At 36.8% G+C, this 25,509-nt stretch overlaps 1 protein-coding gene across 1 annotated transcript; it reads left to right on the top strand.

Annotated features, from left to right (window-relative positions):
* Window positions 1-21,263: 21,263 nt before the first annotated feature.
* LOC149812662 (disease resistance protein RPM1-like) lies at window positions 21,264-24,588 on the top strand. Its single transcript, XM_089991731.1, has 2 exons — window positions 21,264-24,162; window positions 24,376-24,588. The coding sequence occupies exon 1, from the start codon at window positions 21,388-21,390 to the stop codon at window positions 24,106-24,108; it is 2,721 nt and encodes a 906-aa protein (XP_089847857.1). The 5' UTR covers window positions 21,264-21,387; the 3' UTR covers window positions 24,109-24,162; window positions 24,376-24,588.
* The last annotated feature ends 921 nt before the right edge of the window (window positions 24,589-25,509 follow it).

The raw sequence follows: 25,509 nt of genomic DNA, 5'->3' as shown, positions 1-25,509 counted from the left end.
CCAGGTCACATGAGACGTGACTGTCCTCTTCTAAAAAGAAAATCCAAAACCGAGGAACCAAAGAAAAGGTTCTTCAAGAAAAAAGGCTCTGCATGCTCAATGAGATGATTCAGAACCATCCACAAGTGAAGAGTCAAGTGATGATGAAGCTGAAACCGCCAACATGTGCTTCATGGCAGAAAACTCTGTAAGTGAATCCCTTGATTTTTCTTTTGAAGTACTTCAAAATGCTTTTCAAGAACTTTTTGAAGAATCAAGAAAAACTATTCTCAAAAATAAAAATTTGAAATTTGAAAATCTAGAGCTTATACAGAAAAATGAACAACTCAGTATTGAAAATTCTGAGTTGAAAAAGAAAAATTGTATGATTACTTCTGAAATCTCTTCTACTAGCTTCAAAACTATAAATCTTCAAGTAGAAATTTCAGAACTAAAAAGTAAAAGTGAAAACCTTATGAAAACGGTTTTCAAGTTTACCAAAGGGAAAGAGAACCTGGATAAACTCCTATCCTCTCAAAAATTCTCTTTTTACAAGAATGGTATTGGTTATTCTCATATGAATAAACCTTCTTGTATAAATAAAAAGATTGTTTTCATCAAAGGTTCTGCTGAACCTAAGCAGGAGCATTACAACTTTCATACTTTATACTCCTCTAAAGTTATAGACAAACCCAAATCAAAATGGATATGGGTTCCCAAGTCTAACAAAAAGGGACCTGATTGGGTACCACAAAGAATTTTTACTTAATATTTTGCAAGCTTCAAAGAAGAAGAACATATGGATACTAGACAGTGGATGTTCAAAACATATGACAGGACATCCAGATCTTTTTGCTGTTCTTCATTATAAAGAAGGAGGAACTGTCACCTTTGGAGATAACAACAAAGGTTTGATAATTGGTATTGGTAATATCGATAAACCTCTTATCAAAGATGTTCTCCTTGTTAAAGGTTTAAAACATAACCTCTTAAGTATAAGTCAAATGTGTGACACAGGTTACAATGTTAGCTTTAAACATGATGCATGCCTTATAGCAGACACAAACGAAAATATCAATTTAAAAGGTATAAGAAAAAATAATATATATGAATTATACTTAGAAAACATTACTGAACATTGCCTTATAGCTAATAATGACACTCAACATTTATGGCACATGAGAATGGGTCATGTCAACTCATAATACATGTCTAAATTAGCTAAAAATAATTTAGTACGTGGGTTACCTAAAATGCCTTTTAAAAAGGACTATTTTTGTGATGCATGTCAACTAGGAAAATTGTCAAAATCATCTTTCAAATCAAAAAATATTGTTTCAAGTAAAAGACCTTTAGAGCTTCTCCACCTGGATCTTTTTGGTCCTTCTAGAGTAGCTAGTCTTAATCATAATAAATATGCTTTTGTCATTGTAGATGATTACTCAAGATTTACTTGGGTAATATTTTTGAAAAACAAAAGTGATACGTTTTGTGAATTTGAAATTTTATGTAAAAAGTTACAAAATGAAAAGTCTTGTTCTATTATAAAAATTCGTAGTGACCATGGAGGAGAATTTGATAATGATCTTTTTGTGAATTTTTGTAACTTGCATGGGATTTCTCATAACTTTGCCTTCCCTAGAGCTGCACCTCAAAATGGTGTAGTAGAAAGAAAGAATAGAACCCTTCAGGAATCTGCTAGAACTATGCTCCAACATAATAACCTTGCTAAATATTTTTGGGCAGAAGTTGTTATATCAAATAGAGTTCTTATTAGGCCCTTATTAAATAAAACTCTGTATGAATTATTCTATGACAGAACTCCAAGGATAGACTACTTTAAAGTCTTTGGGTGTAAATGCTTTATCCTTAACACAAAAGATAGGCTGGATAAATTTAATGCTAAATCTATTGAAGGCTTATTCTTAGGATATTCAAGTCATACTAAAGCTTACAGAGTTTTTAATAAGAGTTCAGATACTATTGAAGAATCTATGCATGTCAGTTTTTGTGAAACTATGTTCTTCTTGTCATTCATGCTAATATAATATACTATCTTCCAAAAGTTGATTTGATCTATCATTCACAAGAGCCTTAAGCTACAACTCACGATTTTCTCCATTCAACTAAAATCTAAAAATCATTCACTTCAAATGTCACTTACTTCTCATCAAAATTATTTTCTTCTCTCTATTTAATGAATTGATTCATCCCTTACCATTCCATTCAAATTTCTCTATCTTCATACAAGCTATCACTCTCTCCAAGTTCTTCTTTCTAAGTCTCTATTCGATCAAAAGTACTTGAAATGGCATCCTCTTCAACATCCGACATTAACATGCTTGAAGCTTCGGAGTTGAGATTTCCAGATCTCATTCACACATATCATTCCATTAACTCCATGCCCATCCAACCAGGCAAGTTAGTTCATCTTGAAGCCTTTCCATCATTCGATTTACAAACTTCACTCTCAGAATTTATTCATATCCTAGCCTCTCCTCAATTAATGATCATTTATCCACATCTCATCAAAGTGTTCTACACAAACCTGTCTGTCGACCACGACCACTCCACTATCATTTCCATGGTTCATGAAAAAGTCTTCTATTTCAACTTGCTTCGGTTAGGCCGCATTCTGAACATCTCTTCCTACGGCATTGAGCTCCCTAACATAGTTCCTATCGACCGAACTGTGTTTAAGAAAATCCTCCTCTCCACTCGCTCAACCCACTTTCCGTGGCATGAAAGCAACTTGAAGCCTCATGCTCTGTTGTTGTCCAAAATCCTTTCCTCCAACGTAGTCCCTAAGTCACCTTCTAAGGGATTTATTGCCAATGAAATCTCACTTCTTCTTTATGCAATCTTCTGTGCTTTTCCCATCAACTGGTCCAGTGTCATCTTCAATAACATGATTAACTTTCGGTCTTTTCGCTCTCTTCCTTTCGGGTACTTCATCACCCTTATTCTTCAATATTTCAAAATTCCGCTTGAAACCGATGTCGTCTACTACTCCAACCGCACGTTTGATGACTCCTCTCTCCATGAGGAAGAGTCCTCTCACCTCAACTCTGACGACGAAGGCAATCAAAAAGCAGATCCAGCAGCAACTTCTGACCTTGACATCTTCTCAGCAATTGTCGATGTGCAGAACACCCAGGATCTCCTTCTCAAGAATCAAGCTTCACTGCATCAAGCCTTCGAATCACTGAAAATCGGCCAAGATGCATTACTTCGGAAGTTTCACCCCTCATCCGGCTCAGACTGAACTTTTTCTTCATTTGGTCTATAATAACTTTATCTACTTTGATCCCCTCCTTTTTGTCTATGACAAAGGGGGAGAAAAACCTGTCTCCAATATTGGAGAAAAACACTCTGACATTTCTCTATATTTTTATGCGTCAAAAGCTATTTTCAGTCTCAGCAATGAGACGCCCAAGAACAACCCCTTTTCAAGCTTTAGGGACCCCCATTTTCATCCTTTTGCAAACCCCTCTCGGACTTGTTGTGCGAAGTCTAGAGGTCCCATCACAGTTTCCCCGCTCTTCGAGGATTCTGTATCCATTCAGGCTAAGGAGCAAACCTGTTACCTCGCCCCTCGAGGTATCACCCAAACTTTCTGTGAGAGGTCGTCTGTTTTTAGAAAGCTGATTTAGTCTCAGCAATGAGATGCCCCAGATCATCCCCTTTCGAAGCTTTAGGGAATTCCTTATTTTTCTCTTCTGGCAAACCCCTTCTGGATTTTTTCGTCTAAATTCCGAAGGTCCCATCATGGTTTCTTCATTTGAGGATTCCGTATGGTCGCCCCTTCCAGGTTAAGGGTTAAGCCTGAACCTCGCTATGCAAGGTATCTTTCCATTCAGGTTAGGGTTAAACCTGAATCCCGTTCGACTAGACATCCTTTCTAGTCCCACCACGGTTTCTTCATTTGAGGACTTCGTGCGATTTCCCCCCACTCAGGTCAAGGGTTAAACCTGAATCTCGATTCGGCGATGCATTTGTTGTCCCATCACGGTTTCTTCACTCGAGGATTCTGTATGGTCGTCCCTTTCAGGATAAGGGTGAAGCCTGAGCCTCGTTCTGCGAGGTACCTTCCGTTCAGGTTTGGTTAAACCTGAACCTCGTTTCGAAGAGGTAATCCTTCCAGTCCCATCATGGTTTTCCCCACAAAGGAATCCATGTTCTGTATATCCATCCATGAAAGGATCATGCTTGAAGTTTCATCTCACGAGGCATTTTCGCAAAAATGCCCCATCGAAGTCCACTTATATTCCTTTCCCCATCCAAATTATCTTGATCTATCTTCGTTTCATCCAGGTTAAGGGCTAAACCTGAGTCATTCCAAAAGGCTGATCTTGTCTCACCCATGAGACTTGATCAAAATGCTTATCTTTCATCATTTCGGGATCTTCATCCAAAGTCCCGTCACGATTTCCTCATTTCTATTATCCAGTCATATCATTGTCGAGGATTTCGTCCCCCTAGAACCATTAAGGATAAGGTTTTAAGCCTGAAAAGCCATGCTTTCAAAATAAATTCTTCCATACCCAGTTCAGATCTGCTGAATGAAACATTTTTTTCAAAATTTGGAGTGTTTCTTTGCCACTAAGCTCGGCTTTCAAACCGGCTTAGTAGCAAAGAGGGGCATCTGTGAACACTCCAAATTTTTCAAAATCTTATAAATATTCCTCTTTTGCCCCTGACCCCATTTTCTGAGCAATCGAGTCAGTTTTAAATCTAAATTCCAGTTATTTCTCAAATTTTATTGAAATTAAATTCATTTTATATATCTGACTCAGTTTTGGATCCGGATCCATTACTAAAATCCAAGCCTGAGCCTCGTTGTACAGTTTTCAAATCGAAATTACAAAAATACCAAAAATAATTTTTGAATGGCTCGGACAGTCCATCCGGCATCCGTTTGGATTCATTGCTCGATATTCCTCAATTCGAGGTTTAAAACTCAAATATTTTCTCAAAACTTGGGTCCAAACCCATTTTTTTAAAGAAATTTCTTCCAAATAGCCTTGAATTCTCAGAAAAACCCTCTTTTGTAAATATTTCTCAAAAATACAAAAAATTAGTTTTAATCTTTGTTTTCTCATGAATTTTAGGGTTTTATTCCAAAAACATCAAAAAAAATATAGAAAATGAAGAAAAGAAAAATAAAAAAAAATAAAAATAAAAATAATATAGAAAAGAAAAAAATAGTTTTGAAAACCTCCTTTTTGAAAAACATCTTTTAAACTAAAACCATTTTTTTGAAAATACTTTTGAAAAGGACCTCCTTTTTTAAAAGGGTTTTAACAAAACTTCCTTTAGGGTGTCTTCGGATTCTCGCTCCTCTCTTTCTATCGCACCCTCAAAGGCCCTTCCAGAACCCTCTTCCCCATCTTCGACCCTTCATGGTCATCTCGCTCAATCCATCCCCATGGATCAACCATCCGCCCTCCATCACCAACGGCTTCAACCCCTTGTTCTCAACCCTTCATCGCCTACTCTCTCCCTCCTCCGTTCATCTTCAACCATTTCCCCTCTCGAATCTTCCTTCTGATCTTTAAAGAGAGCATTCGGATGCCCCTGGGGATCAGGCATTTTTTTTGGTTTCTCGCATTCATCTTCCTTAAGGGAAAACACTATCGATTACATCCGCTTCAGAACTTCTGCAAAATCAGTCTCATTCCCCTTTGTCATCTTTGATGGAGTGAAGAAGATTCGGTGGCAAGGAGAAACAAGCTAGTTCTCTCCTTCTTCATTCTGTCTGAAAGGAGTTCGGTAGCCAAGCCCCCATCTCGTCCAGATTTCCGCAAGTCGCTTCTGTAAGTCCCAACTCCCTCTTTTCATTTCCTCTAAAGCTTTCTGTTACTTTTTTTTTTTTCTTCTTTTCTTTTCTTTTCCTTTTCCTTTTTTTTTTTATATTCTCCGCCAACGCACCACCGAGCATATCGGGTTGCTCATAGCAACGCTGACCCCTCTCGGGTGCCATATTAAACGGAATTCTCATATTCCAACATCTTATTTCTGCGGTTACTAGGCTTATTTCATTTCTCATCTTCCATTGGGTATTTATCTGTTATTTTATAATAAGCGATTTACTTCAGAGATTTATTTCTGCAATTCAGGATGTCTGAAAGCATATCCATCTCATTTATGAATTAGGATTGTCAAGCATTTCTCTTGTTTTGCAATCCGTGGGAATGCGTTTATTCAAACAATAATCTGAGCATGCCATCCATTTGAAACAATCTGGCTTCTCTGGGTTGGTACCCCTGTAGCCTTGTCATCGGCCGTGTGTTCATTACAGCATATACCCTTGTTTCCTGGTGGTTGCTACCCAAAGCCTATAACGACATGGTTGGGAGTCATGCTCCCTGAGTTTTTCCCACTTTTGCCTGATTAACAAGTTCTTTTAATTTTCCATTCTACCTTTCATCTAGCGCTAAATTTGTTTGGGGTATGTTTCTTTTCATCCTTTGTTTTATTACATCTCGTTAATATCTTACTGTACTTTTTTTTTTCTTTTCTCTTCTCCTTTTCACCTTTCTCATTACATTTTAATGTCTTGTCCTGTTTATATTGCCTAACGATCTCACAAATATCGTTTCATGCTTTTATTGTTTCTTTCTTTTCTTTTCTTTTTTTTTAAAAAAAATAGTTAGTTCATCAAGTTACTTCTTTAAGATTGATCTTCTGCTCGGCTTTGACTATGTTCAATATTATTCAAATGCATCTGTTCATTATGCTTTTCTTATTCTGTGAATTTCCTCTCTCAGTTCAACATCGTCATGTCCGCTTCATTTTGATATTTTCTGCAATCAGTCATAAGGTTATCCATGGCATTCCATTTTGCACTTTCTACAGTTCATAAGAGCTCATTATCGCTGCATGATTGAGATCATATTAATATATTGATTGCAATTCCTTGCTAAACTGATCTGCTAAAGTTGCTCTGCTGGGTCATAATGGTAAAGGATTAAATCACTTCGCTAAGATCGGCTTATGATTTAAAAACCCCAACTCCGAAGTACCAGCTGAGCGTGTAAATCCGAGATGCATATCAGTGCTTATTGTGTGGTTGATTCACAGCAGAATCCATTCATTCAGATGGGTAAGATCGAGTCACCAGCATTTTTTTTTACAGAGTATCTACAAAGGTAGAACTCGGTTCTTCAGCAAGAGGGGTATTTCACCTCATTCATTTCACGCCAGTTCAGTCATTGCAATATGACTCCATTGGCACCTTCTGCATCTTCATCATCTCACTGGTTATACCCATCACATTTAATTTACTGTTCTGAACTTACTCTTGGAAGCCATAATCATGGTTTCATTCAATCCCATTGATGATCATTCTCTGGAATTTCGTGAAGTGAAAAGTTTTGCAATGAAACTGGTTTCCCATCTTGCACATACTCAATCGTCTGCCATGCAGTTTCAATGAGTTTTGATGTAGATGCCAGTAACTCAAAATCAGCAGCTACAGACCAAGCTGACCATAATAGTGGAAGAGTTGCGGAAATCAATACAGTGATCTGTGCTTGGGCAAGTCCCATTGCTCATTTTTTTCTTGCATTATATTAAAAGATTCTACATGGGGGAAAACAAGAAGGAATCACCAAAGCCATACCCCGAGAAGCTCTCTTTCTGCCTAGAGGAATCTGTGGTGCTTGTCAGACTAATTCATGGAATTCAGTATCTTCATCCAAGTGATGACTTTTTTTTTTTTCTCCATTTATCAATACTGCATCAAATGCATATAAAGCTCCATTGCTGACTATGATGTAAAAGTTCAGGCCATCCACTCTTGTTATATGTGCCAGTTTGTTGCCCTTCAGCCCAGAACAGTATGTATGGTAATAAAAAAAAAAGGAAGGGGTCGCAGGATGCTATTGACAAATAGCAATAAGTAATTTATATATTTCTGGACTGTGTTACTAACTTATTGTTTCATTCTATGCCAGATTTGCATTCTTCTGCAAGGATTGTTGCATGTTCTGAATAGGAAAAGACGGTGAGTGAATGTTTCTTCATTTCACAAGGATGATTTTGACTCAAGATTGGACCTGTTTGTCGCTTCCGTTTCATTTTTCTGGTTTCATGGTGATCTGTTTCTTTTTTTTATTCTCTCTCCTGTATAGACAGTGCTGCCTATGTCTTCTTTGTGTTTGAATTATGTCATTTGGTTCCATTGCCAATGTTCTGTTACTCGCATTAGTAACAAATTTTTTTTTCCGAAGCTCTGTTTGCATTACTGGATATGTATATATCACTCCTCTTTTCCGATGCTCTCTAGATACCATTGACTCTTTTAATTACATCTCATTTAGCCTGGCTAATAGGAGATCTCGCCAGGGGGTTAGGATGTTCTCTATACGCAACAACTTAGAAGATACAAGCCTCCCTCCGCATCAAAATTTTTTTTTTTTTTCATGGAGAAGTGAAGGATACTATATTAAGCTCTCTGTAGGCTGATTAAAAGTGTAGCTCCATACCCGACCCCTGTCAACTATCTTCATGCAGCCGTCTCTTCATTCTGATATCTACTTAGGTATGTAATAACAACTTACTGCTGCCTCACAATCACCACTGCGTGTTGGTAAGGCTGCCCAAGTGAGTTGTATCAGATTTTCTGCCTGTTGCTCAATGCATATGAAGTTGTTTTGAGACTAGATGTTTGTTTCGCTTTACATAGCATCTTCATACTAGGAGCTGTGTGTGTTTTGTCAGAATACCCTGCATAGTCATTTGCACCTCTCTACTATATGCTGTCACTCGTATTAAGCACCTGCTAAACACACTGTTCTGCCACCTGTGTCTATTTCTTATACTTGGTTCATTAAACCGCTCAGCATCAATTTGCATCATCCCCATCCATGCCTCATGTTATTCTTTATTTTATAAAGCATTCAACGTCATATGGCATCAATTCCAGCATATCATTCATGCCATTTCCGCATGATTTACTATTTTGTACATTAAATCTAATTTATGTAACTCTGTAAAGCATCACTTCATACTTTGCATTTGCTTGATGTTGCTTAAATCAAAATATTCATAAGGGTCTCTGCCAAATTTTATTTTATTTTTCTTTTTCTTCTGCCATACTTGCAATTTACATGTTGGAATTTATATCCTGCTATGAATCCCTGTGTGCATAAGTTCACATACATCTGGTAATGTTAGCTGGTTAGTATACAAAACCCAAGAATTCTGACTACAATCTTGAAAATCATATCAGAATTCACAAACTGTTATCAGTAAATGGTTGGAAGGCCAGAATTAAGTCCAAGATGAGTAGTTGTGTTGATCCTTTACTATATGTTAAACCAGATCTGAGTAGGGGTATCCTGTCTGAAAGTGAGACCATCTCATATGGCTTTACCAGGTATCGATGTTTACTTGGCTGCATCTTCTTCTTTTGGCGTATGCATCTACGTATGCATGTCACAGATGTATACACGGTTTGTCTGTTGTAGTATAGCTAGGTCATGTGTATTATACCCACAGGGATGTTTGCATTCTCTCCCTCAGCAGCCCAAGCATTTCTCACTTTAGCATTCCACCCAATTCTGGTTAAAGCATGGAAAATTGAACCACATCTAGGTAGCTCACTAGCTAGCATATGTGCTCATCCAGCTGCACCCTACAGCAGCACGAGCTTCACATCCACAACAATGTCTTGTCGCAGCCTATTACACAGCAGCATATGTATGTCTAATAGCCTACTTACCATACGGTTGAACACTCAATCTTCACACTCACATCTCTCATATTGCCTTATGCCCACCATTTCCTACAAGCCATTTTCACTCATATATGACAACTTGTAATATACATATCTTTCATCTAGTCTAGGTGTCATCTATAGCTAAAGGTTCACGCATGTAGACATTCTGTGTGTATTTAGAAAGTGGCATAAAAATGGTAATTTGTATATCCTCCAATAAAGCAGGTATAGACATCTGCACTCGTGTCTTGATATAATATCTTTTCATTCACCTTATATTGACTCTTGTTCTTCTTCCTTTTTCCCAAGAATTAGGTAGAAGATGATGTCTTCCCTTCATAACTTAGAAGTTGCAATTTTATCTCGAATTCAAATATTGTAATAGCTAGAATATAATGAGAAATTTATATTTTTGCAATAGAATAGAATGTATGAGCATCCAAATATTTTGAATTGTATGTTTCATATCATCTTTGCTTTCATTAGTCCACTAATGGTGAAAACACGAATGGCACGTGCACCATTCTAATAGGAGGTGATTAAATCCTAAGTTGATGATTTGCATCAATGGCCATAGTCAGGGTGTGAACAAAACTTAGGATTTTCATCTTTTATGGAATAACCCTGATCCACACTAGGATCCTCTTCAAAATCATTATATTTTCAAATATTTTCTTCTTTTATTAGAGTTTAAATTAAAATTAATTCAATATATATACCAATGGCCATAGTCAGGGTATATTGAGAGTTAATTTCATTTTAAACTCTATAAAAGCACCAAAATATATTTTATTTTTTATTTGAATTGAAATATGATTATTATATAATACATTCAATGACCATAGTCAGGGATGTATTATATTTTCCATCTTATTTTAATTCATTTAAAGAATGAGATATGCTTTTCAAAATCCAATTTTAAATTCTTTAAATGCATTCATCATTTAGGATAGAATGGCATCATATTTTCAAAATTCTTTTTCAGAAATCCAAGTGATTTCCTTCAGATATCTTCTTCACTTCTCAAATCAATTTTCAACTCTTGTAAATTCAAATATCATTTTCAGATTCTAACTTTAAATTCGAAGTCCTATTTGACTTTGAAAGTCATTTGTATATCCAAAATTCAAAATTTTAATTCAAATCAAAATTCAAAGTTCAATTTAAACTTTGAAATTTCTGATTCATCTTCTGATTCTAAATTCAAGCTTCAAAATTCAAAGTCCAATTTGACTTTGAAATTCATTTGTATATTCAAAATCCAATTCTCAAATCAATTTTGAAAATTCCAAATCCAAAGTTAGATCTTAATCCCAACTTGGATCCAGATTTCCAAGTACAGTTCCACTTTGGATCTCAGACTTCAGATCCAAATCCATTCTAGGATCCAGAATCCAACTTCTACTTTAGATTTCAGACTTCAGATCCAAAATCCATTTTAGGATCCAGAACCCAGTTCCACTTTTGGATCTCAGACTTCAGATCCAAAATTCATCTTAGGGTCCAGAGTCCAACTCTATTTTTGGATCTCAGATTTCAGATCCTAAATCCATTTTAAGATCCAGAACCTATTTCAGGATCCAGAATCCAATTCCATTCCCAATTCCAACTTTCAAATCCAGTTCCATTTCATTTCCAGATTTCAAATCTAAATCCATTTACAGGTCACATCTGGATTTCTTAAATTCATTTCTATTTTGGATTTCTCAGATCCATCCTGATTTCAAACTTCGAAATTTGAAGTTCAATTCCATTTCAAGTATTCATTTCCTTTCCTAAATCCAAGTTTAAAACTCAAATTCTACCTCAAAGTCCATTTTCTGACTTTGAAGCCTCATTTCTTTATCCCTTATCTTCAAATCTTTCTTTTCAAAATCAAGATTTATTTTCCCCAACTCTGATTATTTCAAAGACTTAGAACTTCTCTGATCTATCTCAAGTTTTAAGTTAGATTCAACCATTTCTTCACTCCATTATCAAGTTCATCTCAGAACACTTGGAAATCTTCAAAATATCTTTCAAAAAGAGCATACATCCTTGCATTGCACAAGCATGATTCTTTGTGCATTTAGACTTAGGATAAATTCTTAGATGATATTTAGGCAAAGCAAAAGGCATAGATTCGATCCTTGGTTCGATTACCCCTGGTAAAGGCGCCAGGAACGGTCGAACCTCGTACCGACGAGCGAATCCCGTCTCTTCATTTTTCCCGCAATATATTTCAAAACGGAGGCGAGTAATTTTCTAAATATTTTCAAATCAAGGTCAAATGAGACCCCGCAAAAGGGTTCTTCTTCTCTCTTCTTTTCTTTCTTTTATTTTCTCCCTTTCAAAAAGGAGAAAATAGAGGTTAGAAAGGAAAAGAGAAGGAAGAGAGAGAAACTACCAAAGAGGAAAAATTTTGCGATGATCACAGCTCTGCTAAACAAGAACACGAGCACAGTCCCCCTAGTAAATAAGCCAACCCCAAACTTGCTTTGTTTAGTTGGTTCAGCTCACTTATCAGCCCTAGTTTTGGGGTGTGGGTGGGGTGAGGGGGAGGTGCTGTGGGGTGAGGCGGAGGTAGTGTGTAGTGCTAAAACATATCTCATTAGTTGTACCTTTTGTATGGTTCTTTTCAAAGAAATCCTCATTCAAAATTAAAATTGAAGTCACCTTGGTGGCTCTTTTAAGATTGTTCATCTTCATCAAAGGAATGAAATGGTTTTACTTGAGTTGGATTCCTATTAAAATGTGTTTCTCGTGAAAAATTGATCTTTACATCTTTGGGTGCTGCACAAATTTTTCCTCATTCACTCATGGTACATTTTGCAATAATACTGTCTGTGTGTGCATGTCCAAGTGCATGATAAAATGGGTGAAGGTTTGTATGTTTCTTCCTTGTAACCTTTGGACAGGATATCACACCCAAGCCCCCACCCAAGTTTCTATTAAGACCCACAAATTTTTAATGTAAAAATGATAAAAAATAATATTTTACCTGGTAAAGACCGGTTCTGGTTCACGTAGTTTTTATCGGGTCTGAGTATGATTTTTCTCATAATAGACTCGATTAATCCTGAGTCTAGACCCTATACTATACTCAAAAGTTTTATTCCACCTAAGAGGAATGAACAAAAAGGTGGTCCACCGTTTGCTCTGTTTTATTTTTTTAACAAAAACAGCATACTGGGCATTGAGAACCCAAGAGACGATAATTGGTGAGCAAACAGTGGTAGTGGCCCTTGCACAACATGACTTTAGGAGGGTGTATCATGAATTTTTGCATCAAACAAATTCAAGGGTGACTTGTCACTTGGCTCGTCTTTGAGTGACTTGTGACTCGGTCGGGTCATGTTAAGTTTATATATATATATATTATGTATATTTTATAGTATCTTATCAATATATTATATAATTTGCATTATATGATATTTTTTATAATATTTTCATATATAATATTATTAATGCAAGTTACAAATCTTCTCATCTTACATTTACGTGATTTCATACTCATATAAATACTTCTATTTTTTTTTTACTATGTTAAAAATCTTCTCAATTTTTTACTATGTTAAGTTTGCGATCATGAAATGGTCAACCCAAATATGTTGCAAATCTCCTTGGTGATTTCAATGATATTTGAAAGTTTGCAACATATTTATGTGAATGTGAATCTTATTAGTTTGATTTTAATCATATTTGGAGGTTCTTAACGTATTTGTGTGAATGTGAGGACGTTCACAACATGTTTGTGAAAATGTCAGATAATTCTAACTATATTTAAAATTTCATAACATATTTGTGAGAATGTTAAGAAATTTGCACAAATATGCTCTGAAGGGAAAAATTATCTTAAAAAAACAAGAATCAATGGTTTCGGACATGCTGGAGATTTTGGTATATATTTAGGTTTTGCATGGTGTTATTTATATAGGATAATATGATCATTTTTTATTTTATTATTTTCATGAAAGTTTTTGTTTTTATTTTTTTTGGTAGAAAACATGGTGCTTGATTTTTTCTTGGAGACAACATACATGACATTTTGATTTTTTTAGGCAATAATTTAGACAAGCGACTAATTTTTTATGCAAAAGAAATGATGAAATCATTAGAAAAAAATTGGCAGATTTGTCATTTTTTGAGTTTGAGTAGGCTACTTTTGTCAAAACTTTTTTTTGACTCATTCAACTCACAAAAATGGGAACGAAATGATGCCAATAGTGTCATATCATTTTTGTCATGTACGTGTTGACAAGTCTTTCATTGATAAAGACATGAACTGAATTATTGATGTATCTGGCTTGACTTGGAGGATGGACCAATTGCAATAAAGTCTCTTGGGGACACCTTGATTTGGATGCAAGGAAAGCTGCCCTTTGTGTCTAGTGGGTGAAAAAAACATAAATATGAATTGGTTGCTTATGAACATAGAAATTTCTTTAAAGTTTCACGAGTCACCATCTCGACATAAAAAAATGTCTCGTCTCGTACAAGAAACCTATGGATTAACGACGACCTAAATCTATCGGTAATCCGATGCTAACCCGTCGCTAAACAATTTAGCGATGGATTAGCGATGGATAGCTTTCATCACAAAATTTTCGTTGCTAAATAGCGACGGAATCTATGTAGTCAGTTCCGTCGCTAAGTAGCGACGAAATCTATCTATCGTCCGTTCCGTCGCTAAGTAGTGACGAAATCTATCTATTGTCCATTCTGTCGCTAATTTGCGATGGGATAATGAATGCCAACATCCATCGTTACTATACGGAGATTTTGGTTTTGCGACGAATTTATAGCCGTTGTTAATCCGTTGTTAATAGTAATTAGCGACAGATATATCCGTCGCTAATCCGTCGCAAAATTAAAAAATAAAATAAAATAAGAGAGCCCTGAGGTGTGCGCCTCAAGCTGATACTCCATAACAATGCATAAATTTTAATGACAATATATAACACTGGTGCGATAATTTGAAGTTCATAACAATGCATAAATTTTATTTATGACAAAATAAATCAAAATACAAAAGTACCAACCAAAATGGACCCTGACGGTTACCCGCAGCATAAAATTCATCTATAAGAAAATCTATAACTAAAGTCATAGCATATTCCGCTGGCGTCGTTGGCTGCTGCAAGCAAGGAGCGAGAGATGGGGAAGAAAGGGAATACGTAACGAAGGGAAAGGTTGCGCTTGAAGAGGAAGAGATCGGGCCGTGATTTAAAACCCTACCAGGTTTAGGATCCGGTTCGACACAACCCCCGCCCCCCGCCCCCCCCCCCCCCCCCCCCCGCAAAGCTCCGCCTTTGACTATAAATCAAGAGGTTCCCTGTGGTACAATTTAGGACATGGTAAATAACAAAGTTGGTTTTCTATGTCAATCCTTAATGCAGAAAATGATATCTAATATTTTTAATGATGAGGAACCCGCAAAGGATACCCACCAAGCAAACGATGGGTATGATTCCAATAAAAATGGATTTCATGTACCACCCTAACCCACTTAGGGGTGTTAACAGGAGGGGTCTGGTTCGGACCCAAATGAAACCAGACCTGGCCCCAAATTTTGGGTATGGTATCGGGCCTGGACTTGACTCTAATTGAACCCAATATTAGATAAACCATACTTGGACCTGTTAAGAACTACGTACATAAACCACACCTGGGCCATACAATATTTTTTTTGTCATTTTTACATTGAAAAATTGCGGGTCTTAATCAGAACTCAGGTCGGGGTCGGGTCTGGCATAAAATTTCACAAACTATACACCAGACCATGTATTAATCGGTCCTTTGGATCCGGACCCAAGACTTAATCGGGTCTTCTTATTTATCACCATACTCGAACCCTATACCTATAGGGTTTGGTATGGATCGGGTCCTAGTATACCCGATCCGTTGACACCCCTATAACAACTGCGAGGGTTTTACAGGAAATTATATTTGGTAACATCTGCATCGTAACTTTATCACAGGTTTATTTATAGAATAAATAAGGGTCATTGCAAAGTGGGTCCCATGTCATGATACAATGACGTCCATTCCATGGATATGCATCAAACTGTTTATACTATACGTCGCCCAGGGTCGACAGTGACTTTTTTTCTTTTTTTTTTTAAACATCGAGTTACCCTCGGCGTGAATCGGGTCACTTAATGGGCCTGTCCTGCAAGCTAAACTTTGGGTCGACAAGCAACTTTTTTTTTACCAATGGGGTCTCTGCTTGTCTGGTAGGAGGAGCTAGCGTACTTTACTTTTTTCTGGGACGTTGTAAGATCGAATCCCAACGGTTCAAATCTTAAAATGCGAGGTGTAAGTAAAGATAGAGGATACGGATGAGCCTTAGGCTTATTTGGATATTCAGGGTCACATAGGGCAAAAAGTATTTGCCGTCGTATACGAGATGGGAAAAAAGTTATTGTGGTGCAAAAAATTGAGAAATTAGTGAATTTTAGTGTTTTGGACATTTTCAAAGGTTTTTCATAGAATTATATGGGTTGTTTCCATCTTTAAAGGATTTTTTAAGTTAGGGCGTGCAGAATGAACTAAGATTTTGGGACTTTCGAAAGAGATCTTGAAAAAAACAAATTTTGAATTATTAGCATTTGAGCATAGTAAAAATGGAAGGAAAAAAACGTACGGAACTTAAATCAGATATCCTATTATATCCAATCCATTTGCAGCTCTAATAATAATCGAAACATTAATATATTCAGCCAGACCTGGACCAGGGTCTTTGATTGCTGATGGAAAGTAAGAAAGGCAATCGCAACCATTAATTGATTAATTAATGGGGACCTGGACTATGATTGCAGCTCTAAATATTTTTTATTCTCCCAATTGAAGGGACAGCTCTCGCTGTATCAGTCATTACTGTCAACTACCCAATAATCAATCAAAAGAAAAGATTAGTGAAGTTGGGAAACAAGGTCAACTGCTCACTGCTCACGTTTGACTTGTAAAGTTTTGAACATTGGCGAATTGTAATGGTTTTGACTCGGTTATTGAACGATCCGGTGCCGAGTCAACCGAGTCATCAATATAGGCGATATATAATATCATGAGAAATATTGATATTTAAAGGTAACCGATATTAAAGAAAATATCATGATATTTTCAAAATATCATCAGAAGAAAAAATATCGTGATATTATCAGGATATTTTTTTGAAAACTCTTTTATATTTGTTTTTTTTTAATATTTTATAAATCCTTTAAAAATGTTTTTTATATATATTTTTTAAAAATAATGCAAAACTTATTATTTTTTTAACTTTTTTTGTTGTTATTTATATTTTTTTTTATTTTATAAACTCCCGAAAAATTTCAACTTTTGAAAATCTCTCCCAGAAATAACCTCACCCAGATAATACTTGAATGATATAGGTGACTATGGTTTGAAGTTATCTAACATTTTCAGAGACAAGTTCATATTGTGCCCAAGTACAAGCACACTGCTATTAGTAAAACTGATGATAAAGCCGAGCAGTTTGTCTCAATTCAAGGGGAGTTTGAAATGTTCTAAGGTATGCCGTACTTTCTAATCAACATGAAGATCCTTGTGAATTATCCTCATGGAGCTTCTCATGGTCATTGTAGCACCAATTTTTTATGGTTTTTATGCACTTCTTCAATAAAAAATTCTAATAACTGTGAAAATTTAAACTCTAATTTCAAGTTATACTAAGAAGCGAGAATTCTTCAAAATACATTGAAACTAAAGCAAACAAATAGCAATGGTGTCATAACTTGATAATAGGGCTGGTAAACGAGCTGAATGTACTGAAAATAGGGTGTTCAAGCTGCCCTCAATCTTGTGGTGTGCTTAAGCTCATGGTGGGCCTGAGTTAAACAAGCTGAGCTTGAGTTGGCTCATTAACCAACACTTTTTAAAATTGGAAAATAATTAAAATTGGACTCTAAACCGACTGGCCGATGCTCAAAGTGGGATTTATACTCTTGAACTTCTTGTTTAACAATATGCACTCTACAATGCAAAATACATTCTAGATATACTTATTAGTACCGACCAGGTTTTCGTGCTGGGTGCGGTTTGTTCGGGTTATAAATCCGAAAAAAGAGTTAATGGTGGACAGATACAGACAGAACTAACAATGTGCTGAAGAATGCCATTGAATATACCGATGTAACGCGTTCCCTAAGTGGTGGATGATGTTAATTGTCATCTTATCCTCATATTCCTGAAAATAGTTATTGCATTTATTGAATCCTGATCAAGTAAAATAAATATAATATTGTTGAAAGCAATATTGATATTTAAAGAAAATCATGATATATTCGGTAACCATTTTGAGTGCTATGTTTTTATATTTTTAGTTTTATATAAATTATGAAAAAGAAAAGGAAATATTTTTTTGTTACTAACTAAGGGCTTCTATTTAGAACAAAGGTGATGATTTGAAATGCAGGACGACACAAGGACATCAAGTTTGTATTAATATGGTTTCATGTAATAGTGAAGCCACAATTAGTATTATAAACGGATCGCATAATGGTGAATCATGTCACATCCTAATCTGAATCTCAAATTCAAACTGTTGATCTGATCTGAATCCAACGAGGTAGGGTTGAATTCAGATTGAAAAAATATTGTGGTGAAAAAATTTGAGAAAATTAGTGAATTTTGGTGTTTTGGACATTTTTAAAGTTTTTTCTTAGAATTATATGGGTTGTACGCATCTTTAAGGGACTTTGGGATTTTGAGATCTTGAAAAAACAATAAGAAAACATATAGGACCCAGATCAGATATCCCATCATGTGCAATCCCAGCTCTAATACTAATCGAACTTTTCATATATATGTACAGTTTGGCGAGCATTAATATATTCACCCAGACCTGGACCAGGGTCTTTGATTGCTGATGGAAAGTGAGAAAGGCAATGGCAACCATCTACCACCCTAATTAATGCAGATCATACACATTTCTCTCCCATTGAAGGGACAGCTCTCGCTGTATCAGTCATTACTGTCAACTACCCAATAATCAATCAAAAGAAAAGATGAGTGAAGTTGGGAAACAAGCTCAACGGTAATGTTAAATCTGCGGCTTCCTCATCTAAGTTTTGTACATTGGCGAGTTGTACAGGTTTTTGACTCTGTTATTGAACGATCCTAAACCAAGTTAACTGAGTCATCAATATAAGCGATATAAAATATCATGAGAAATATTGATATTTTAAGGTAATCGATATTAAAGGTAATATCATGATATTTTCAAAATATCATCAGAAGACAAAATATCGCGATATTATCAAGATATTTTTTGAAACTCTTTTATTTTTGTTTTTTTATATTTTAAATCCTTTAAAACATGTTTTTTTTATAATATGAATTGGTTGCATGTGAACACCGAAATTTCTTCTAAGTTTCAAAAGTCGACATCTTGGCAAAAAAAATGTCCCTTCGGTGAATGTGCAAAAAATTTTGTCGTTCAGATCAAAAGAGAGAAAGATCGTAGGGCAGAACAAAAGAGAAATGATTCAAGGAGGACGGCAAAAATTTTTGTCATCCAGTTATTAGATGGCAAAATGTTTTTACTATCTAGACTAAAAGGAGAACGACAAAAACTTTTGTCGTTTGATGATCTAACAACAAAAAAGTTTTTATCTTATGAATAAAAAGGAAGCCAACTAAAGGAGGATAGTAAAAACTCTTGCCAACCGAAAACAGTTTTTGTGGTGAAAAAAATTGAGAAAATTAGTGAAATTTGGTATTTAAAACATTTTTGAAGGTTTGTGGATGGAAAGTGAGAAAGGCAATCGCAACCATCCACCGCTCTTTGGTATTAATGCAGATCGTTCACATTTCTGCTCGTAAGTATAAAATGAGTGGCTCTGCATTCACTACCACTGCGAGCTTAGGGGCAGACACACATTGCTTTTAAAAAAAAAACAGAGCATGATCAAGAGGTGCAGAGTGAGAGAGGTAGAGGAAACCATGTCACATCCTAATCTGAATATGAAATTCAAACTGTTGATCTGATCCGAATCAGATCCAACGAGGTAGGGCTGAATTCAGATTTAATCGATCAGGTAAACAAATGTTAAAAACAAGCTCTTTACATGTAAAAAACGTAGTTGGATTGCATTTTGATCAGAATCCAAAGTTATCAGAACCCGATCAGGATCCAAAAACAATTTAATTTGACATATATGAATGTGATCCAAATGCACATTCAGATCTTAATTTAAGGATCCTAGTTTGACATTAGCATGTTGGGTTTAGGTTGATATTCCGCTCTATCCAACCTGTTCGCTCCCTATAAAGAGTAGATGTGTCAATGGATCTTGTGGATCATGTTTGGTCCAGACCCAAGTAGAACCAGACCCAAACTTCATTTGAGATTATGGTACCAGAACTGGGTCTAATCGGAACCACCATAAGAGAAACCATACCCAGGATCTTATAAGGATTACATGAACCATACCCGATAAAATAATATTTTTATCATTTTTACATTGAAATTGAGGATACTAATTGGAACTCGGTCAGGGCCTCTCTGGTACGAAATTTATTTATTTTAAATTGTTCTTGTATGAAATTTCACAAACCATACTTGGCTTCATATATTTATCGGACCCTTCAGGTCTGACATGTATGAAATTCGTATTTGTCACTAGACCCTGACCCTATAAGGTTTGGTACAGGTCGGGTCTGGGTCAAACCTGACCCAAACCCATAAATCAAGAGGTTCCCTATGTTTTAATTTAGGACATGGTAAATAACCAAGTTGGTTTTCTATGTCAATCCTGAATGCAGAAAATGATATTTTTTTTACCAATCAAGGCTCCGCTTGTCCGGTTGGAGCAGATAGTGCACGTTACCTTGTGTTGGGACGTTGCAAGTTTGAATCCAAATGGTTCAAATGTTGAGATAAAGGATAAGGATGAGCCTTAGGCCTATCAGGGACATTCAGATAAAAAGAGATAAAGACCGGAGGGCAGACCAAAAGAGAAATGGTTGAAGGAGGACGGCAAAAACTTTTTGTCCTTAGAAGATCTAACAACAAAAAAAAAAGTTGTCATCCGAACCAAAAGTACGCCAACTAAATGACAGTAAAAACACTGGCCGCCCAGTGATCAACAGAAAAAAAGTTTTTATTGTGAATAAAAATTGAGAAAATTAGGGCATTTTGGTGTTTTGGACATTTTTTTAGAATTATATGGGTTGTACCTATCGTGGGATTTTTTAAGCTAGGTTGTGAAAAAGTATATCGGACTCGAATCAGATATCAGACAATATTCAATCCATTTGCAGCCCTAATACGAATCGATCTTTTCATATATGTACAGTTTGGCGAGTTTTAATATATTCACCCAGACCTGGACCAGGGTCTTTGAGAGAGGCAATCGCAATCATCCACCACCCTTTGGTATTAATGCAGATCGTACACATTTCTTCCATTGAAGGGACAGCTCTAGCTGTATCAGTCATTGCTCACAACTGTAATGGTTTTTGACTTAGTACGGCTGACTCATGGATAATATCTAAAAATCTAGAAATGGTATTCTCTTGTCTGGAATGAAAAATAGAACATTATCAACATAAAATGAGTGGCTCTCCATCCACTACCACTGCGAGCTTAGGAGCAGACACATTGCTTTTAAAAAAGAGAGCATGATCAAGAGGTGCAGAGTGAGAGAGGTAGAGGAAATTAGGGAATAGGACGAGCTTGAGCGATGGCTGAATTTGCTGTGGAGTACCTGCTCAATAAGTTGGAAGCCTTGGTGGCGGGCGAAGTGAAATTGCTGAAAGGAGTTCGACATGAAGTGGACGAATTGAAGAGGGAATTGAGAAGCATGAAATCCTTCTTAAAGGACACTGATAGAAGAAAGGATGGTGATGAAGGTATAAAGGAGTGGGTCGAACAAGTGAGGGAAGTTGCATATGATATCGAGGACGCCCTTGATGAGTTTCTGCTTCGATTTGGAGGACAACAATCAAGTGGATTTAGGGCCTCCATGAAAAAGGTTTATCACTCACCGTCGCGTTGGAGAACCTATCATAAACTTGCAAAAAAAATGCAATCCTTCAAGACCAGATTGGAGAGCCTCAAGGAAAGACAAAGAAGATATTCTTTCAAGGAATTGCAAGAAGGAATTGCTTTTGGAGGGCTCCAAGATCGCAGAGAAGCGCCTCTTGATGAACAACTAGATTTGGTGGGAATCGACCAAGACATCACAGAAGTAATAGGGTGGTTGACAGGGGGAGACCAACAACTTACACCAATTTCTCTGGTCGGGATGGGAGGTTCAGGAAAGACTACCCTAGCAAGGAAAGTCTTTAATCACCAAGCAGTAAAGAATCACTTTGACTGTTATGCTTGGGTTTCTGTCTCCCAATCTTTCAATGTTCAAAATATTCTAGTATCCTGCATAAGAGATTTTTACGAGTCAAGGAAAGAGATTTGTCCAGATAGCATACAAGAGATGGACATTTCAAGACTCGAGCCAACGCTCCATTCTTATCTTCAAAATAAAAGGTACGTTCTTGTGTTAGATGATGTGTGGAGTCCAACTGTTTTAGAAAAGATCCAAATTGCATTACCAAAGACTCTGCGTGGAAGCAGAATCATGATCACAACTCGCAAAAATGATGTTGCTCACCCAATAGAATCTAGAGTTGGTTTGACGAGCCATATCCACAGCCTAAAACCCTTACCTAATGAAACAGCAATGCGCCTATTTTGTAAGAAGGCATTCAGAGATGAGCCTCAAAACATTTGTCCTCCGCATCTTAAAGAAGTATGCAACGATTTGGTAAAAAGATGTGACGGTTTACCTCTTGCCATTGTAGTCTTAGGAGGTATTATGTGGCGCAAAAGGAAATCTGAAGATGAATGGAGAATTGTTCATGATAGCCTTAGTTCAAACTTCAATGACGTCGATCATCCTTTGGGTAGAGTGGGGTCAATCCTTTCTTTGATTTTTGACGAGTTACCCTTGCGCCTTAAGTCTTGTTATTTGTATTTTGGTGTCTTTCCAGAGGATTATTTAATCAAAACAAATAAGCTGGTCAGACTATGGGTGGCTGAGGGGCTCGTAGAAAACAAAGTGGGTATAACATTAGAGGAGGTAGGGAAGCAGTACCTTGAGGAACTTATACAAAGGAGCTTACTCCAAACTGTGAGCTGGAAGCGAGGAGAACTTGGAGTAAAATCATGCCGAATTCATGACCTTTTGCGTGATTTAGTTATAACCATATCAAAGAATCAGAACTTTTGCACTGTTTTAACAAAGGAAGGTGCATGGATTAATGAAAGAATTAGGCGTTTGTCACTCCAAAATGACAGTCATAAAGGCATTTCGTTGAGCAATGAAAGGGCATCGCATCTTCGCTCCCTATTCTTGTTTGAGAAAGGTATCACGCCTTCTTCCTTCTTTACCATGGTTTCCTGTTTCAAATTGACGAGGGTGTTGGATCTAGAAGGCATTCTTATTGAGGAACTGCCCGATGGTCTGGGTGATTTATTTCATTTGAGGTATCTGAACCTGCGTCGCACTAATATCAAGAGACTCCCAAGCTCTTTCGAGAAGCTCCACAACCTACAAACGTTAGATATCCGAGAAACCCCAATTAAAAGTCTACCAGATGAAACATCAAAGATGAAGAGCTTGCACTATTTATGTGCTTTGCCGCTTCTTAAATTTCCCTTTACCTTCAATCAGTTGGTGGGATGTGAGATGCCGAAGGGAATATGCATGGTTACAGACCTTCAAAAAATCTCGGGCATAAATGCTACTACAGAGATTGTTCAAGGGATCGGTAACTTGACCAAATTGAAAAATCTTGCGATATTGATGGTGAGAAGGGAACATGGGTGTGACCTTTGTACCTCCATTGCAAAAATGAAAGACCTGCTTACACTCCGTGTAGCTGGTATTAGGGAGGAAGAGCCTCTCCAACTGGAATCTATGTTGGACCCACCAAGACGTCTTGAAGATATCAAAATACTTGCACGTCTGGATGAGTTGCCATCTTGGATCGGCTCCCTCAGCAACCTCGCTAGGTTGGAACTGTGCTTTTCCAGATTAAGCAAAGATCCATTTTCTTCCCTCCAATCATTGCCAAATTTGGTGTATCTTTACCTCTTTGTGGCTTACGATGGGAAAGAATTAAAGTGCGATGGATCAAGAGGTTTTCCCAAGCTAATGGAGCTCTTTCTTGTAAGCCTTGCAAGATTAGAAAGTATGTGGGTGGAGGAGACTGCGATGCCCAAACTTCAAAAGCTATACATCGTAGGGTGCAATAACATGAAGACGGTGCATCGTGGGACTCAACACATCGACATCACCCGACTTTGTTTGTCAGAAATGCCGGAGGAGCTGAAACAAATCCCTGAAATCATCCAGGTTAGAAAACTTGAAGACGGGACATGGTACATCAGTCCGCTCCAGTGATGTAGGATCGTAACAACAAACGATCCCAAGCAACCGTGAGGAAGGCATGATCAGGTGAACTCACATATTTCAGAAAATTTTGTTCACGTGCGTTTTTTCTATTTCACTTCTCCAACTTTTTCCTTTTCTTCATTCCCTTGCGATTTCATGTGGTTTTGTAGTTCCAATGTAGCTAGGCAGCCTCTGGGAGAGAGAGAGAGAGAGAGAGAGAGAGAGAGAGAGAGACCACACCCTTGCCATTTAACAATCTTACTTGTTTTATTACAGGGATTATGTATTGCAAGTTAATAAATGCTTAAAGATGCATTGCGGTAGCCTACTTTAAGCCCGCTTGAAGTTGAAGAGCCAGGGTCTTGTGCTTCACTCTCTTTTATTAATTTATAATTTTATATATGTTTTACTGTCTTCATATTATCTTCTATAAGACAATGAATAATGTTTTGATTTGGCATTTTATGGTACTCTTTAAGATTTAAAGTACTGATATTTTGTGTATGTATACTGCCATAAAAACCAAACAGAATTTGTGGTTTGATATAAGGCATTGGAAAGCTTGATGTATATTATCGTTGAAATAAATGCAATCCCTGTGTTCTTTCAATAATTTACAAGCTATTCAGATGTCATAGTTTTATGAGATAGCTAGGTGTTTTCTTTTTCGGTGAATAAGTTCAGATCCAGTTTCAAACTTGGTCTTGAGTAACCCAATCATAAACCTATATTTCATTAGCTTGTGTAAAAGCCCCTTAGAAATCCTGTCAAAACTGTCTTCTTCGTAAGCTTCAAAACTTGTTTTTGCATGATCTGAAGGTTAGATTTTGCATGAAAATAATAAATAAAACATGTTAAACATTATCCGAAGGTTAGATTTTGCATTGAGAGCATACATCCACCTACCTAAATTATTGTGCAACACGCACCATCATAAGTTACCGTGGATCAGTACCACAGTAGAAGTACCAGAATAGAAGGAACCTGGATCTAAGTCCATATATTTTTAGATACATCAGCAAAGCAGTTATAGACCATGCATGATGTACAAGATACGACCCTGGCAAGATCATGGTCCAGACAAGATCCGATCTATTCTTGTAGCTGGTTGTCAATTCAGTCCGGTTTGTGTCGGATACACGCAACCCGATTACTTGGGTACGAGCATGAAATTTTTTGACCTGAATATTATTTGGGTCAGCTCAAACCCTACCGAAGCAATATGTGGGTCATGTTTGCGATATGATTTTCCCGGATATTCGACCCGATCCATCTGAATCCGGGTTGGGTACCCGAACCCATCTGGTTGAAATTTGGGCGAGTTCGGGCAGAAACCTTGATGCGACACAAACCCGACCAGTTGGTAGCCATACGCCATACCTAGGGTTGTCAATGGGTGGCATACTTGAT

The sequence above is a fragment of the Nuphar pumila genome, chromosome 16, assembly GCF_984573655.1.
Source record: "Nuphar pumila chromosome 16, dmNupPumi1.hap1.1, whole genome shotgun sequence".
Taxonomy (NCBI): domain Eukaryota; kingdom Viridiplantae; phylum Streptophyta; class Magnoliopsida; order Nymphaeales; family Nymphaeaceae; genus Nuphar; species Nuphar pumila.
This window is presented reverse-complemented; position numbering and strand designations above follow the sequence as displayed.